The sequence below is a fragment of the Notolepis coatsorum genome (genome assembly GCF_963971535.1).
Source record: "Notolepis coatsorum genome assembly, chromosome: 17".
Taxonomy (NCBI): Eukaryota; Metazoa; Chordata; class Actinopteri; order Aulopiformes; family Paralepididae; genus Notolepis; species Notolepis coatsorum.
In genome coordinates this window covers 3339002-3357801 of record NC_140181.1, presented here as the reverse complement: position 1 = coordinate 3357801, position 18800 = coordinate 3339002, and the positions used below count along the sequence as shown (strand labels likewise).

The following is an 18800-nucleotide window of genomic DNA, read 5'->3' as shown; positions in this document are numbered from 1 at the left end:
CCTATCACTGCACTCACCAGGAAGACAGCACCTTCCCATTTCCAGTGGACTCCCAAGGCTGAGGCAGCGTTCATTGAGCTTAGGAGAAGGTTCAGTTCTGAGCCTATCCTCATTACTCCTAACCCATCCTTGCCATTTATCGTCGAGGTGGATGCTTCTGAGCTTGGAGTCGGAGCTATTCTGTCTCAACGCTCATCGTCCGACGGTAAGGTACACCCATGTGCGTACTATTCACGTGGGCTTTCGCCGGCTGAAAGAAACTATGATGTTGGGGACAGAGAGCTGTTGGCGGTCAAGTTGGCATTGGAGGAGTGGCGCCATTGGCTAGAGGGAGCTGAACACCCATTCACAGTCTGGACAGACCATACAAATTTGGAATATATCCAGGGTGCTCAGAGGAGAAACTCGCGACAGGCTCGCTGGTCACTGTTTTTCTCTCGTTTAATTTCCTCCTGACGTACCGTCCCTGGTCTAAAAATATCAAGCTGGATGCTCTTTCCCAGTTATATGATGGATCAGAGGAGGACCGTCCTCCTGAGCCCATTGTTCCTGCAGGACAGATCCTAGCTCCTGTGACATGGAGCATTGACTCTGCTGTGCGGAGGGCACAACGTTTGGAACCAGATCCGGGTGGGGTGCCCCCGGGTCGGTTATTTGTACCAAACAGCATTTGTTCTCGGGTGTTGAAGTGGGGCCACTCAACAGGTATTAGGGGTATATCCTGTATAAGACATTGGTATAATTGGTAATTTCGTTGGATATACACTGTATACTGTAAAGTATTATTATTAGGGATGCTCGATATTGGCTTTTTTACCGATACCGATATTCCGATATTGTCCAACTCTTAATTTCCGATACCGATATCAACCGATATCAACCGATACCGATATATGCAGGGTTTCCCCCCCCAAAAAACGGAATAATTTCAGGTAACTAATAATTTCACTGAATATATATATAACAAATATTGTTATTGTTTTTATTTTTTTTAAACCGATACCGATATTTTCCGATATCACATTTTACTGCCGATATCGGCCGATAATATCGGTCGGCCGATAATATCGGACATCCCTAATTATTATATATATTTTTTTGCTTTCTGTTTCTGTGCTTGCATGTCATTTTAGCCATCTTAATTGTTAGTTTCATTATGCATTGTGTGTTGAGTACTGACTTTTAATAATTTTGTTTTGCAATAATAAAAAAAAAAAAAAAAAAAAAAAAAAAAAAGTGGGGCCACTCCTCAACTGACATCCCGGAGAGCACAGAACTCGTGACTTCTTGGCCAGAAGGTTCTGGTGGCCTGGTATGATGAAGGACATTCTGGAATTTGTGGCAGCCTGCCCCGTTTGTGTACAGAACAAAGTTTCTCAACGGTCACCACCAGGGCTGCTTCATCCTTTGCCCATTCCTAGTCGTCCATGGAGCCACATCGCCATGGATTTCGTGACTGGTCTGCCTCCTTCTGATGGTCACAGCGTCATCATGGTGGTGGTGGATAGTTTCTCCAAAGCAGCTCACTTCATTCCGCTGGTCAAGCTGCCATCTGCTCAGGAGACCGCTCAACTGATGGTTGACCATGTCTTCCGAATTCATGGCATCTGCCAGGACGTGGTGTCGGACCGTGGACCCCAGTTTACTGCTCGGTTTTGGAAGGCATTCTGTGCTATACTGGGTGCTACGGTTAGCCTGTCATCAGGGTTCCACCCGGAGAGCAATGGGCAAACAGAGCGCACCAACCAGTCTATGGAGAGTACGCTTCGCTGCTTGGCCTCCTCCAATCCGACCACTTGGAGTCACCAACTGGCATGGGCAGAATATGCACATAATTCGTTGTGCAATGCATCCACTGGTCTCTCCCCATTTGAGGTTCAGTTTGGGTATCAGCCTCCACTGTTTCCCAGGAGAGGGACGTGGGGGTGCCATCTGCCGAGGTGTTTATCCGTCGGTCTCGGGCGACATGGAAGAGGGTGCGTTCGGCTCTTGTGCGTGCTGCGGCCCGGCACAAGCGGTCGGCGGATGTACACTGTTGCCCTGCGCCTTCCTACCGTGTGGGCCAACAGGTGTGGCTTTCCACACGCGACCTTCCATTACGGGTGGAGTCGCGCAAACTCACTCCCCGTTTTGTGGGCCCTTTCACTATTGTTCGCAAGATAAACCCAGTCACGATGCGTCTTCGGTTACTCTCGTCGATGAGGGTACACCCTACATTTCACGTATCCCGCCTTAAGCCGGTTCGGAGGAGCAGGTTGGTTCCTGCAGAGAGACCTCCACATCCCCCTCGATTCGTTGATGGCCAACCTGTGTATACTGTACGGCATATCCTGTCCAGTAGGCGGGTTGGTAGGGGTATACAGTACCTGGTGGACTGGCAGGGTTATGGGCCAGAGGAGCGCACGTGGGTTCCGGCCAGGGACATCTTGGACCCTGAGCTTGTTCGGGAGTTTCGGAGACGTGTCTCAGAGGGTCCGTCTGGAGCCGTCCCCTAGAGGGGGGGTCCTGTCATGGTTTTTGCCTTATTTCACCTTTCTGTGAGGGACAGCTGTCTATTTTTGCTTTATTTCACCTCTCTGTGAGGGATAGCTGTCAATCCCTGTTCACTGTGGTTAATTACCTCATGGGTCAGCAGGTGTGTGGGCTTGATTGCACCTGATGCAGTGCAGCTGTGCCTATGGCCATGTGGAGTCTATTTAAGTTTGGAGATTGCAGTGTCAACTGCTTTTTCATTTTCCTTGTGCTGGCTATACTTTTGGTCAGGCTTCTTATATTTAAGTGTAGTGCTGCCCTATTCAGCATTTAGCCTTCTTTTGTAGCTATACTCGTTTTCGTCTACTGGCTTAGTTTACACTTTATTTTATAAAGGCTGAGTCTTTTATGGTAGTGTTTTCTTTTGTTCTTTTGGAACTGCCCTTTGCACATAAACTCCCTTGGTGGAGGTTTATTGTTTTATGTTTGCAATATAAACTCTGTTTTTAGGAGTTGCCTTTGTGGCTTATTTATTTTCTCTACAATACCTCTTTAATGAGTGTCGTCCTGTTTTTTTGGACATTACTTATTTTCTTGAATACTCACTTTGAGGCTTCCACCTGTAAAGGTTGTTTTGTGTTGTTTATTTTTCCCCTTCTCCTAAAACGTCTGCATAAGCAGTTAGTGGTTATCCGTTTTACGTATAACTTTAAGAATCCCTATTATCTGCTCATGACCCACACACACCCACAGCCCTCACACAGCTCTACAGTTGAGTAGATTCTCACCTTAAAGGAAATGTCATATATTCTATGTACATATCTAGGGTAATTACAGTATACACAGGTTTGCTAAACCGGATGGAGGAATGATAGAATGGAAGAATGGTTCCCCTTTGACTCCAATAGCCAGCAGGGAATAACGGTGCAGTCAGACAACAGAGCTCTAATTCAAACTCATATGATTTATTGCAGAGGGGCCCAAAAGGTGTAAAAGCAGGTTATTACATACAGGGATTATTTCATATTACATCAAACATGATGCACAATTGGTCATTGATGCTTACACATCAAACAAGTCTGTACACACATATTCACATGGTTATTCAATGAAATAGAATATGCTATGCAATCACATGGTTAAACCTGGTCTAAGATTAACTACCTTTATATTTACACTACACAACAGTGGTTACCATGGTTTACTCATGTAATGGCAAAGTACATTCTCTGGTGGGAGCGGTAGAGACCAGACCTGGGGTGGGTGTCTGGCCTAATGATTTAACCCTACTGATCAGATCTTTATAGGCTATATGAAATCACATTTTTAGACTGGGTTCAACCAATCTGTTATGGTTTGTAACCGACCCCAATCGCACAACACAAGACAGGTATGAGAGTAAGCCAAGAACTGGGCATTTATTGAATACAACAGAAAAGCGGCACTATCCCTTTAAGGGAGAACACAAAAATACTGGAACAAGGAAAAAAGGGCAATGTGCCTTTAAGAGGCGAGCAGGCTAAGGGGAAGGCTAAGGGAGAACACAAAAATACTGGAACAAGGAAAAGGGGCAATGTGCCTTTAAGAGGCGAGCAGGCTAAGGGGAAGGCTAAGGGAGAACACAAAATACTGGAAACAAGAATTAGGGAAAATTGGCACTGTGCCTTTAAGAGGCGAGCAGGCTAAGGGGCTAAGGCTAAAGGACAGGGCCAGGGCAAAGGACAGGGCAGGAACAGGGGCACTGGAGAGGGGAAACAGGGACAAAGGCCCGGGGAGGCAGGCTGGAGACAGGGACAGAGAAAACAGGGTTAAGGCCTTGGACAGGGCGAGGGACAGGGGCACTGGAGAGGGGAACAGGGACAGAGGCCCGGGGAGGCGGGCTGGAGACAGGGACAGAGAAAACAGGGTTAAGGCCTTGGACAGGGCGAGGGACAGGGGCACTGGAGAGGGGAACAGGGACAGAGGCCCACGGAGGCGGGCTGGAGACAGGGACAGAGAGAACAGGGTTAAGGCCTTGGACAGGGCGAGGGCCAGAGCTGCTTACAGGGATGGAGTAGGAGCGCACAGGCTAGACGTCTGGAGTGGTGCGCGTCGGCTTGAAGAGCGCGCCGGCTCGGAGAGACGCATCCTCCCGTAGAGAATTAGAGAGCGATGCGCGTCTGGAGAAGTAGCGCGCCGGCTAGAAGTCTGGAGTGGTGCGCGTCGGCTTGGAGAACGCGCCGGCTCGGAGAGACGCATCCTCCCGTAGAGAATTGGAGAGCGATGCGCGTCTGGAGTAGTAGCGCGCCGGCTAAACGTCTGAAGTGGTGCGCGTCGGCTTGGAGAACGCGCCGGTTCGGAGAGCGCGCCGGCTCGGAGAGACGCATCCTCCCGTAGAGAATTAGAGAGCGATGCGCATCTGGAGTAGTAGCACGCCGGCTAAACGTCTGAAGTGGTGCGCGTCGGCTTGGAGAACGCGCCGGTTCGGAGAGCGCGCCGGCTCGGAGAGACACATCCTCCCGTAGAGAATTAGAGAGCGATGCGCGTCTGGAGTGGAGCGCGTCTGCTGTAGGAGTGCGTCTGCGCAGGGTCTGGAGTGGAGCGCGTCTGCTGTAGGAGCGCGTCCGCAGTAGGAGCGCGTCTGCTGTAGGAGCGCGTCTGCGCGGGGTCTGGAGTTGAGCGCGTCTGCTGTAGGAGCGCGTCCGCTGTAGGAACGCATCTGCTGTAGGAGCGCGTCTGCTGTAGGAACGCGTCTGCGCGGGGTCTGGAGTGGAGCGCGTCTGCTGTAGGAGCGCGTCTGGCGCGGGTCTGGAGTGGAACACTGGAATACCTCCCGTAGAGAATTAGAGAGCGCAGGCTGTGTCCCACTCCAGGCAAACGGCGACAGGTGGCGAAGGCTTGCACCTCGTCTCACGCCGGAGATGAAACAGCATACAGAATACAGAAACAGATACAGATAGGGAATCTCCCGTAGGAGCTTACAGATAGAGAACGACCCGACGAGGACTGGGGGGGAGATCGAGGTATTTAAAGCCCACTGGGGCGCTAATTAGAACACACATCAGGTGCGAGATGGTAATTGATACTTGACTTAGAAGTGTGTGTTCGGCAAGGACCAATCAACACAGAATCCTCACAGTGCCTTAAAGGAACGGAGCGAGGCAGGGAATGCAATACATAAACAATGACAACGCGAGGGTGGGGGCTGGTGAGGTGAGGAGACAGGGAATAAAAGGTCCAGGGAACAGGAATTAAAGGTCCAGGGAAGAGGCGAACCTCACAGTACCCTAAAGGAACGGAGCGAGGCAGGGAATGCAATACATAAACAACGACAACGCGAGGGTGGGGGCTGGTGAGGTGAGGAGACAGGGAAAAAAAGGTCCAGGGAACAGGAATTAAAGGTCCAGGGAAGAGGCAAACCTCACAGTCAGTTTCATCTAAATATGGAGTTATTCCAATCAGGTGTCTTGATTCTAAAAACAGGAGGTTTTCTGTTCTTGGGTCTATCTGCCCAATCAACAGTTACATTCAAAACAGTGTCTTCCATCTGTTGGTCTTTCCAAATAGGGTCCTGTTGTTTTCACATCCGGCGTCCTGCTGTTTGTGGCAGAGAGGCTCCCATGTAGATGAATCAGACATTTTGACCTTTCTTGTGTATTATTTGATTTTCCAATGTACATGGTTCGTTTAATGAACTATAGATCTCTAGTATCAACCCAGTGTAGTTATTGCCTCTAGTTTGATACCAAATATTCCATAGGAAACAACACAAACCCTGTATTTGCCAGACTGAATTAATGATATAGAGATTTGCATTAATTCTATATAAACTTTCCAACAGAGAATTAGCTGAACATTTTCTATTATATTCACAGACAGTTGATACTCCAATGACATTCAAATATCCTTTTCTTATCTAACCGGTTAGATTAATGTGATATAGTTGTGACAATTTCCATGAAGCTTGAGATATGCATAGATGCAAGTCAGGGGTCTTCGGTCAGACCATCTGTCTCTGCTACAACCTGGTCACAGTGAGGTGTGACATTTTAGTCCCTTTGTTCTGGTGCTCAGTACATTAGCATCTTCATTGTCTTGTTATCCTGAGAATACAGTCAACTGAGGTTCCCACACTGAGCGTGAAATGATCTAATCATTCAAGTATCCTATATGTAATGCTACAGTTCAATACTAAGTGGCATTATTTTGTATTAACCATTATAACAGATATTTGCAGTTTCAGTGATGATCCAACAGTCTGCTTGTCTCTATTCTGTAATTGTATGGACTTAAACAGTTCTACACATTGGTCCTATTCCACAAAGGCATATTAGTTCCATTTAGCCTCTTGCTCCTTGGTTCAACGCTCACGTCCCTTGAATGTGGTGTAGTATTATAGATTAACAGTTGGCTCGTGGGGGGTTGGTTTCCTGTGTTTACCCAACAGATACCGTTTAGCATAGAGGGGGTTGCATGATCACCCACTGTCTCCCAAAACGCTCTTTATTCAGCTGTTCAAACCACTTTGCTCTAAAAGGGCTCACACTATGTTTTTTCATTATGGTTACTTTATACAGACACCTTGGCTATGTAATGCACAGTTTTCTCAAGTCAATATACCATAGAAACATTTGGGGAAATTAGCTTACAGTCTTCTCCAGAGAGAGACAAGAAGATAGATACCAGTTTCCTCTCTGTGCGTTCAGTAGAAAGCTATCTGGCTGCACGTTTGCCTAGCTTAGCACAATGAATGGAAGCGGACATGACCGGGTAGCCTTCGGGAGAGGTGTTAGTTGGATAATGGCTAGGCTACCCGGTCATGTCCGCTTCCATTGGGGGGGGGGGGGGGTGTGTGTATGAGTCTGTGACTGAACGTGCTTCTCATCTTGACTAGACTAACTCTACATGCATCTTATTAGCACTATGCTCAGTAGTACTAATTTATACCTCTACATTGTATATTAATATTGCACTTTACTGGTACATTTGCACACTTTTCCGTTGTACCGTGTGATGACGACACAGTAGAGTGTAACCTCCTTCTCTCGCTCCTCCTCTCCTCTCCTCTCCTCTCCTCTCCTCTCCTCTCCTCTCCTCTCACTCTCTCTCCTCTCCTCTCTCCTCTCCTCTCCTCTCCTCTCCTCCCCCTTTCCTCTCCTCTCTCCTCTCTCCTCTCTCCTCTCCTCTCCTCTCCTCTCCTCTCCCCTCTCCTCTCCTCTCCACCCCTCTCCTCTCACCACCTCTCCTCTCCCCTCTCCTCTCCTCTCCTCTCCTCTCCTCTCCTCTCCTCTCCTATCCCCTCCCCTCTCCTCTCCTCTCCTCTCCTCTCCTCTCCTCTCCTCTCCTACCCTATCCCCTCCCCTCTCATCTCCTCTCCTCTCCTCTCCTCTTCTCTCCTTTCCTCTCCTCTCCTCTCCTCTCCTCTCCTCTCCTCTCCTCTCCTCTCCTCTCCTCTCCTCTCCTCTCCTCTCCTCCTCCAGACATGGGCTGCATGTACAAGCTGTTAAGCCGCGTGCCGGACGGCCTGAAGACCATGTGTGAGTGCATGAGCTTGTACCTGAGGGAGCAGGGCAAGGCCCTGGTGTTGGAGGAGGGCGAGGGCAAGAACCCCTTCGACTACATCCAGGTACGGAGTACTGAGAGCACGCTCGGAGCTTCAATCGGACCGGTTCATGTCTCAAAATAGGGCGAAAAAGTCCTTCTGAATATTACGTTTCTTTTATTTATTTATTTTTGTCGCCCAGAGAAATCTCAATTAATAACGTTTTCAATCAATCAATCTGTTACACCACTTGCAGACCAGAGAGCTGAACTGAAGGTGAAAGTGGAGTCATGGTTGTATATAAAAAAAAATGCACACAGTGACATCAACTCCTCCTCCTCCTCCTCCTCCCCCCCCAGAGAGCCTGCTGGACCTGAAGACGTACTTCGACCGTTTCCTCCTGGAGTCCTTCAACGACGACAAGCTCGTCAAGCAGACCATCAACGGGGACTTTGAGTACTTCCTGAACCTCAACTCCCGCTGGCCAGAGTACCTCTCTCTCTTCATCGACGACAAGCTGAAGAAGGGGGTGAAAGGGGTACGCAGCCCCATCACATCACTGGTTTATTTCACCCGACTCCAATTAGTCCAATTAGAGAAAGTAGACGATTACTATTCTTCTGATCATGGGTTTCATTCTCCCCATTGTTATCTCCGTCCTATAGACAGTTGTGAAATTCTGGCCTATATCATTTTACATTTAGTCATTTAGCGGATACTTATCCAAAGCGACAAGTTCTGTACAATAAGTCAGCAGGAAGGGTACAACTCTGGCAGCACCGTGGCCCAGTGGTTAGCTCTGCTACCTCACAGCAAGAAGGTCCTGGGTTCGAACCCCAGCAGGGGGCCTTTCTGTGTGGAGTTTGCATGTTCTCCCTGTGTTCGCGTGGGTTTCCTCTGGGTACTCTGGTTTCCTCCCACACCATAAAGACATGCATGGTAGGCAGGGACTACAGATGGAAACTATAAATCCAATAAATTCAATCAATCAATCAGTCCCTGGGTAAAAAAAATAAAGAAACTTAAACTAAACTAAGCGTAAGTAACATTGTTCGTCAAATAGTGTCAAACTTGAGTGCATAGTAGGTAATAATATAGTCAAGGTAGTAATATTGGCATGGTAGATTCCTTAGTAGCATACTTGTGAAAGACGGTACAAGGTTAGTATTAGGGTTGGGTACCATTCACATTTGTGTGGTAGTGAAACGGTTAAGGCTCACCCCCCCCCCCCCCCCCCCCCCCCTTGTGTCTCTCAGCTGACGGAGCAGGAGGTGGAGTCGGTCCTGGACAAGCCCATGGACCTGTTCCGCCTCATGCAGGAGAAGGATGTGTTCGAGCGGTACTACAAGCAGCACCTGGCCCGCAGGCTGCTCACCAACCAGAGTGTCTCTGACGAGTCCGAGAAGAACATGATCACCAAGCTCAAGGTGAGGTGTGTGTGTGTGTGTGTGTGTGTGTGTGTGTGTGTGTGTGTGTGTGTGTGTGTGTGTGTGCGTGTGTGTCCTTTTTATTGCTGCTCTTTTACTCTCAGGGTTCCCTGCAGCTCTGGAGTCTGGAAAGTGATTTTAGACTATTTACTGTCCAGCGGAAGAGTGTGTTGTGTGCTTCCGCGTTTTCTCTGATTGGCCATGACGCCCATGTGACCACGGCAGCGCGAGAGAGCTGCAGCGCGGAAATAGGCTGTCTATTGCCTCGCACTGCAGCGCGGAAATAGGCTGTCTATTGCCATTCTCTAAGACAAACTCTAACCTTAACCAGCTCCTTAACAGCGCCTAAACTTAACCCTTCTAACCTTAACCAACTCCGAAACAATGCCTAACCTTAACCTTAACCTTAAGTTAACATGCCTAAACTTAACCGGCGAAAGAATGCATGTTAAAAAAAAGAAAAAAAAAGAAATTGATGGGATTCAAACTTGTCACCAACAGACCGTAGGACAGCAGCGCTGCCAGTTGAGCTAAGCGTTGAATGAAAAACATCTGGGATTACGGCTACATAATCTGCCGCGGGGCGTGTCGCAGCCAATCAAGGAAAACGCGGAAGCACTCGGCAGCACTCTTCCGCTGGGAATAAGCTATAGGCGTCCAGGTCTTAAAAAGTCTGTTTAAAAAATTAAGAGAGAATGTGGAAATGTACTGCAACTTGTTCGCCCCCGAGTGGCAATTGTACTACACCAATTAGTAGTAAAATATTATAAGCTTAACCCTTTCACTTACCACACTACAGAAGGTTAACCCTAATTCATTTTCCGCTTGAATGCCACCATCCACTCCAATGTTAACGTTAATATCGCCTAATCTATGTTTTAAATGATGGCTATGTGTCTAATCTGCCCGTCGCTTATCAAAGACTCATTTTCCAGTCAACATTGTCAAAGCGGATTGTTTTTTTATCGGTTCATTTCCGTTTTCTACCATTTTGAAAAGCACTCGTTTTCACGAAAAAAATAAGAGATTCCATGATAATCGCCCTTTACTGGAATATTCTAGAACGTTGTCATTTTTCGGCCTATTTATGAATCGTTTTCAAATAAACGCTAGATTATCGATAGTATATGTGTACACATGCACGCTCGTGCCGCGAGCTGAAAATCGATTCTCCTAGTTCCTGACCGCTCACACAGTCAAACAGCCTGGGGGACACATATGGGAAACGCTTATATCTCCGTGAAAACGGGTTTGATTATCCTAAGACTGGCAAAATAGATTCCTTACCTGAGATCAGATGGTATCCAAATGGATTATTCCAATTCCTGATAGCCATTCCAAAAATCGATCCTTTTATTGATCCCACGCGTATACAGTAAAACACAGTAACCACGCTGTGCTGAGAATCCAGCATGAAGCTGATCGGCGCCGGTTACATGCGTGAGAAGTAAAATGTGGAGTCTGGGGTTTTTTTCCCCATGCATTTTCATTGAGTCCAATCCAAAAGGGTGAATTACCATCTGGGAGACGATAGGGGGCGCTTTTTTCACATCTGAGCGCCTGGGGTGGCTGATTTACCAACGGTAGACCCGCTTGATGCAATATGAATTCAGATCGCTAATATAAAAAAAACGAGAAAAAACGAATATTCTCATTATGGGCATTCAACACCCGAATATTCTCGGTTTGGGCATTCAAAGTGTTAAACTTAGTACAGGCACTTCTGATATTACGACTGCACCCCTGACTACCACACTACAGAAGGTTAACCTTTCACTACCACACTACAGAAGGTTAACCTTTCACTACCACACTACAGAAGGTTAACGTTTCACTACCACACTACAGAAGGTTAACCTTTCACTACCACACTACAGAAGGTTAATCATTTGGCACTAAAAGCTAAACATTGTCACCGATATGGCTGTCCGCAACATGTCATTAATTGTGTACGCAAGGTGGTTCAGTGACGACGCTAACGTGAGCTAGGTTAGCTAGCATGAGCTACCGGGAGATGGAAAGACTAATGTTACTGGTGAAAATGTGATTTACGTTGGAATACTCCTTTGCCAACTTGCTGTACTTTGCTTGCAGGTTATTATTGCTGGATTATGAATAGCCCCAACTTTAGCCAGGGTAACGTTATGGCTAAACCTTTAACGTTAGTTAACGCTAGCTTTCGGTTAGCTGTTCAATGCTAATAACACCACCAAGCGAACCCATCAGAGCTCCCCATCAACACCGCTCTGTCGGGACGATGTGGCATTTAAGAAAGTATCTGCTGTTAAAATGACAAACAGCATTGACACTTTAATTCACGGTCGGTTAAACATACGTTTGTGTTATAATGCTCACAGCAGTGTTACGTGGGGCCGGGGGGATTTAAGTTCCGCAAAAAAAAGTTCCATACCGTTGCAATCGCTCGGTGCACAGCGCGTACTGTACCGGAGGACCACATTGAGGCGGTACAGTACGTATCGGCGTACCGTTACACCCCTACACACTACAGAAGGTTAACCTTTCACTACCACACTACAGAAGGTTAACCTTTTACTACCACACTACAGACGGTTAACCTTTCACTACCACACTACAGAAGGTTAACATTTCACTACCACACTACAGAAGGTTAACCCTTTGTAGTATATTCCTACAGAATCCTACAATAATCTAAGGTTATTGTAGTACAGTACAATGGGATTGCTTATCTGGAAGGAGGAGAAAGGGATCATATGTGATAGAATTGTTGGTCTCCTCATCTGACTTAAAGCAGATGAAGAATAAACGTGTAGCCAGACAAACCAGAACTATAGTTCAACTCACCATTTATTTGAGCCGGGGCCAAGAGTGAATAAAAGGTTGCCTTTCACATACAAGGATTATCAGACAACATTAACATGGCTGCTGTGTACAGGAATCAACAAGGTTTGCATCTCAAACCCCAACACGCACATAAAACAGTCACTCGTTAACATAATTTGAACATAGAGAATTTACTGTACACATTATACATGAGTAAATCTGGTTTACAGATCAGGGATCTGTACGTTACTCTAATCTAAACAACCGTGCATTGGTGTTTTCCATGATTTACTCACGTAAAATGCAATCAGCTCACAGTAGTCTCTGGGTGGGGAGCGGTTGGAGCCGCAGACCTGGGGGGGGTGGTCTGGGCTCCTGAATAACACTATGTTGGCCCTTATATCCTATAATTTCTAGCCAATAATAGCACATTTTACTAATATGGTAGGTCCAATCCGGCGTCTTCTTGTGGGGGGGGGTTGGTTCTTGTCTCCGGGTGGGGTGGTGTGATGTCAATAGCCCCCTCCTTTGGGCTATGGCTTCTCATGTTTGGACAGAGAGGGGGGCCTGCCTATGGCCCCCGTCGTTGTCGTCCTCCAGTGAACAGAAGGGGGGTCTTGATGGCCCCCGTCATGGTCTTCCTTGATGTGGTCTCAATGATCAGAAGGGGGGTCTTTATGGCCCCCCCTTCCTTGATGTGGTCTTTCAACTCAACTGATTACAGAGGCCTGTTCCAATAAACCTTTTACCAACTGTATCTCCCGTATATATGAATTTACCCATTTCTAATATTATGGTTTACTCTTTTGATACTAAACAGTTGATTAATAGATAACTCTGTTTGTGACTTAGTGTCCATGACTGATCATTTCTTCAACAAGTCTAAACTGGTCTGCCCTGTGGTCAACCCAGCTGTCTCTGATCAGCATTTACATACAGTCAGTTCGAGAAGGTGTCGTTTGTTCTCTAATTTAGTCATTGCTTGAGTGGGGGTGGAGAATCGCTCTCTGTCACCCCTGTATCCATCCATATTTAGCACTGAAAACCCACTCTGCTTGTTGACAGAGTAGCTGTGATGACTTATACCAGAATTCTATAACAAGAGTGTAATCACCCTTCCTTTCATGTGACATTCTAAATGGTAGTATTCTTTGTAAGTTACCTACACCAACCTTTATTTACCAGATAATATAACTGTGATAAATATACCAGGATTTAGAGTGAGTCACCATTTCGTCTGTGGGGTGCAACTTATTTACATAGTCTTTGTTGTCCCCTGATTACATTAGCTTGAGGGGCTTTTTATGACCTGCCACTGTTCTCCTACATACCGTTTGGGTAAGCAGTCTTCTTATGAGAGGGGGTTGGTGTGGAATGTCTGTCTCTCCTACATTATGACTCTCTAATTATTCACACCTATTAATTATGAAATTCAACGTCAATATTTACCACATTTCCCCACTTTGACAATTCTCATTGTCACATACTGTATATTGACTTGATTTTCTATACATACTAACCATACAATATAATAATAAAAATCATTTTTTCAAAATAACAATCATTTCTTCAAATTTCTCCATTTTTTCTTTTTCCATTATTCTTTGGTACATATCATCCATGAGTTTTTTCCTTCTTGTGGCTCATTAGCCAGAGGCCCACCTTTTAAACAACAACTTTTGGGTTGTTGAAAACAATAAAACAATTTAATCTAAACATTTTACCTTAAAATAAAACACAATTTTTAACAACCCATTTTTCTTAAGTTACAGAACGTTTTGGTTCCACATTCTTTTATAAGATCTGGGGGAGACACAACCATTAGTATTCATTTTTACATTAATTTGCTTTTTTCTCCTGTTAATTCCTTTTCTAAGACAGCACAATCACATCTGCATAATCCTTCAGTTGGTCTTCTCACCTATCCACCCCCCTTTATGGCCATACCATGGTCATAAAATCTTACCACCTCGTCGTTACAGCAGTCGGGCAGGGAAGGCGGAGAATCACTCAAGGAGAAAAAAAATGTTTCACCACCTCACTTTGGCCATAATCTACGCCTAATATTCTACCTATGTGAATGCGTCTAGTACCCCTGCGTTGTGTCATAATCTATATCAGTTGCTACCGTTCAGTTACCTCCCGTTTATCATACCAATCAAACATCACATTCCACAGAGGCCCTCGCTCATCTTTCTTGCACAGTCTCCGACCGTTTTCGCCTCCCCCTTCACCCCATGCTGGCCAGCCTCAGCTGTAGCCACTGTTTGTAGGCCTGTGATCTCATCACATTCTGACCCATGACCGTTCTTCCTTGGATTTACAGACGGCTCTCTCAGTCCGGACGATTCCCAAACCTGTGTCTGTTTCGGCCTCTGTTCTCGGGGCTATGATGAAGGAGGGGCTAGCGTCCACAAGCGACCTCTTTCCACAATCCAACAATTTCCCACAGGAAATAACTGAACAGGTTCACTCCACTGTGTCGTAATCTAATGAAATGTATACATACTCCTCTACACATGACGGTCCGCCTCCCCCCCTCGACTGAATCTGCGAGAGAACAAACACAAAACAAATCCTCTTTACATAACATGTCAAATATTTTCAAGAGAAGCCAAATGTTAATCATATGCAAATGTGACGGGGCCACTTAGCTTTTGTTGACATTCCGTCCTGACGCCACTTCCTTCAGCCTCCACCCAGACCATAAAAAATAGATGAGAAATAAGAAACAAACGGCAAACAATTAAAAAATATCCCAATAGACCCCACATCTTTCAATTACTTGTTCCGCACCATCTACATGTGAAATCAATCACCATTCATACCCAAAACAGTAAATCAATAAAATCAACAAGCTCCAAACTTAGACCACCTCAACGGTTATTCAGAAAGAAAAGAAAAACCAAAAATACACCAAACACTCCCCCCTCACACAACTGTTCCATTCCAACACGTCTCTGCCTTGACACGTCTCTGTTAACACCGTCTCCTCTACAGGCTCCATTCACACCCATTCAGGCCACACACTCAAAAATTCAAATAGACATATGTACTGAGTGAAAACCCATCCTAAAAGAAACTATATCAAATGAAAGTAATAAAACAAAACTCCTACCCTCCAATATCTCTGGACATGGTAACTTAGGTGAATAAAATCACTTTAACTCTTATCGCTCTGCAAATGACTATGTGTATCTTTAATTCTAACCTGTCCTCCTATGTGTAAAAATATATCACTCGCTCACACCACAGTTTCAAGCATCCACTGAAATCAAAACATCCAGACATGCACTCACACGCCACTCAATTCATTCACAGATTCAAGCATCCTCACATTATCAGGTACCCATTCAAAGACAAAGCCATTCACGCTAGCCCCACACATGCATACCACCTGGCACACAATCATCCACAGTTCACACTGATCATTTGAACCACCATCTTTTCCCAACACACATCCCAACAAACAATGTTAGTTTTGTTCTCCCAACAAACAATGTTAGTTTTGTTCCTCCCTCTTCTGCTCTCTCATCAGGCTACCACAGTCTATACTCACATCTGCTCCTCTTCCCTCACTTCAAAGACGGACTGGAATCCATCTTTAATTCAGACCTATCCATGCCTTCCAGTGCACAGACAGACCCAAATATTCCCTTACCAAAACAGTTAACATTCATAAGTCATAACCCCAAATGAATGCCTACTTTGATTTCCCACACTCACTCACCAACTGTTCCCTGACAAACCTTCCACTGTCTCACCTTTCTGTCACTTCCTGGCCCCCGGCCCCTTACAACCACTTCCTGTCCTCTTGTAAAAATAGCCGGTCATCTGTTATCACACTTCTCCAACTGTTCTCGCCTATCTTCACCTCTGACCTCTCTCCTGTTGCAAAGATAGACTAGGTCCCTCCTGTAAGTGTAACAGCGACCATAAACAACAGGTTTACCATCCCCCCTTGTGACCTATAATACAGTCTCCCCTGAGGCCCTGTCGGCCCTTAGGCATACAAAGCCCTATCATCTCCTGTAATCAACAAAGGGTTAATCATTGCACACAAAACATCTATAACAACTGCAAAAACACAATCTTACATCAAACAAGTCCCCCGTCACTAAATTATCCCATTGTGACCCCAGGACTTGCAATCAATCTTAATATAAAACATCAGCCTACGTAAACCAATGGCATTAAAGAAAACTCACAATTATAACCACCAAATCGCCATTGCATTAATAAAACTGTTTTCTAACACAGACAGCAAGCCTCTATCAATAAATTATAATCTCCTACAAGTCGGAGGCTTGTGTCAACATATTAACAGTGTTATTAAAGATTTACCTCATACAAGCATCTCAAAATAATTACCATTCTATAAAGACTTTTTCTATACAGATCTTAAAATCACATTTGTACAACTCTAACCATGCCCAAAAAAGATAAGCATTTCTATCAACCACCACTCATTAGAAATTAAACATTATCATAAGCATTTCTATCAACCACCACTCATTAGAAATTAAACATTATCATTAGTTAAGTTCCATTCATGCTAAGTCTCAAAACTGTAAACAGGATATTCTGGGAACGTCCAGCCCTGTATATAGGTGACATGTGATTATAATGTAGATGTATTAATCAAATATGACGCAAGCGATATGTCTTTTCCAGTGTAGAGTGCTTCCCCAACTCAGCCCTTAAACCCCACTTGGTCAAGACTCCCCTTGTGTAACATATTTATTGCCCATTGTTACAAGTACAATGTGTATCTGGTTTATGAATCCCAGTGTAGTTAAGGGCATGTATATTAAATCATCTACTCCTTGTTTGATAGTCACACTGCATTGTTTGCAGTCCACGTAAACCTCTCCTTGACTATCATCCCCTGTCTAATCATCACATGATACACCTACTCTCTCTATTTTGCTACCATAATTTGTAGTAACACCACCAAAACCACTCCCAGAACATTGTTACAACCCACAGAAAACCTGAAAAAAGTGATGCCGACCTTTTTTCAGCACATCGCCTGCTCCACAAGAGGGGGGAACACACTCGACCACTGCTACACCCCGTTCAGAGCTGCCTACAAGGCTGTAGCGGCTCCGCCACTGATGGGCTCTGTAAGCGCGAGCGATCACGACTCCATCTTTTTAATCCCAGCATACAAACAGAGATCACGCGAAGTCGTCGTGTCACGTGAGACAAAAAAGTGGTCTGACGAATCAGAGGCCGAGCTCCGTGACGCGTTCAAGGATACAGACTGGGACATGTTTGAAGGAAGCGCCAGTGACGTCAGCGAGTATGCTGATACCGTTGTAAGCTACATAACTACAGTGGCAGACGGCATTGTCCTCACAAAGACGGCGCGGGTTTTCCCAAACCAGAAACCTTGGGTGGACAGCACTATAAGAACAGCCCTAAACTCACGCACCACGGCTTATAACCTGGGCAGAGAGTCAGGAAATATGGAAGAATACAAGGCTTCAGTCTACACTCTGCGCAAGGCTGTTAAACTTGCTAAGAGGACATATGCTGAGAAACTGGAGACACAAATGGCACAAAACGACACAAGAGGCTTGTGGAGGGGACTGAAGACAATAACTGACTACAAAGTCAGCGCCCCCTCAATGGGGAGCGACGACGCCTCTCTAGCGGACAAACTCAACTCCTTCTACGCTCGGTTCGGTGTAGACAGTGTCGCCGCTAGGCCTCTGGCTAGTGACGTCACTGGCGCACCGGCTGTTGTGGAGGGGGGGGGGCAACCGCGGGGGGGCGGGGGCGCTCTCTCGTTGTCGGAACACAGTGTGAGAAGAGCATTTATGCAGGTGAACACCAGGAAGGCTGCAGGCCCAGATGGTATAACAGGACGCATACTTAAGTCCTGTGCAAACCAGCTTGCCCCGGTGTTCACCGCCATATTTAATCAATCCCTGGCGGAGTCAGTAGTCCCTGCCTGCTTCAAGATGTCTACCATCATCCCTGTACCGAAGAAACCCTCCCCAACATGTCCAAATGATTACAGACCGGTGGCACTCACCTCTGTGGTCATGAAATGTTTCGAGAGGCTGGTCAAGGACCACATTTGTGCCTCTCTCCCCAGTGATATGGACCCTATGCAATTTGCATACAGGACAAACAGGTCCACTGATGACACGGTCTCCCAGGTACTGCACAGCACTCTCTCCCACCTTGACCGTCAGAAGGGGGGCTATGTGAGACTGTTGTTCATTGACTACAGCTCAGCGTTCAACACCATAGTCCCCACCAGACTGGTGGACAAGCTGATCAAGCTAGGCCTGAGCTCCGCCCTGAGCGCCTGGGTACTGGACTTTCTGAGTGAAAGACCCCAGGCGGTCAGGGTGGGGGGTCAGACCTCCAACACCATCACCCTGAGCATCGGGTCCCCCCAGGGCTGTGTTCTAAGCCCCCTGCTGTACTCACTCTACACACACGACTGTGTGGCCAAGTTCAGCTCCAACTCCATTGTGAAGTTCGCCGACGACACGGTGGTGGTGGGGCTGATCTCGGACAACGACGAGAAGGCCTACCGGGAGGAGGTTGAGGTACTGGAA

The 18800-nt window shown here is 46.3% G+C and overlaps 1 protein-coding gene across 1 annotated transcript in view; it reads left to right on the top strand.

Annotated features, from left to right (window-relative positions):
- LOC311243437 (cullin-3-like) overlaps positions 1-18800 on the top strand; it is a gene marked incomplete at both ends in the record, with an annotated part of 135687 nt that overhangs the window by 90274 nt on the left and 26613 nt on the right. The window contains 3 exons of the mRNA XM_084332667.1: positions 7932-8077; positions 8355-8531; positions 9250-9420. Coding sequence (XP_084188793.1) covers positions 7932-8077; positions 8355-8531; positions 9250-9420 — 494 coding nt within the window. The remainder of the gene's footprint in view (positions 1-7931; positions 8078-8354; positions 8532-9249; positions 9421-18800) is intronic.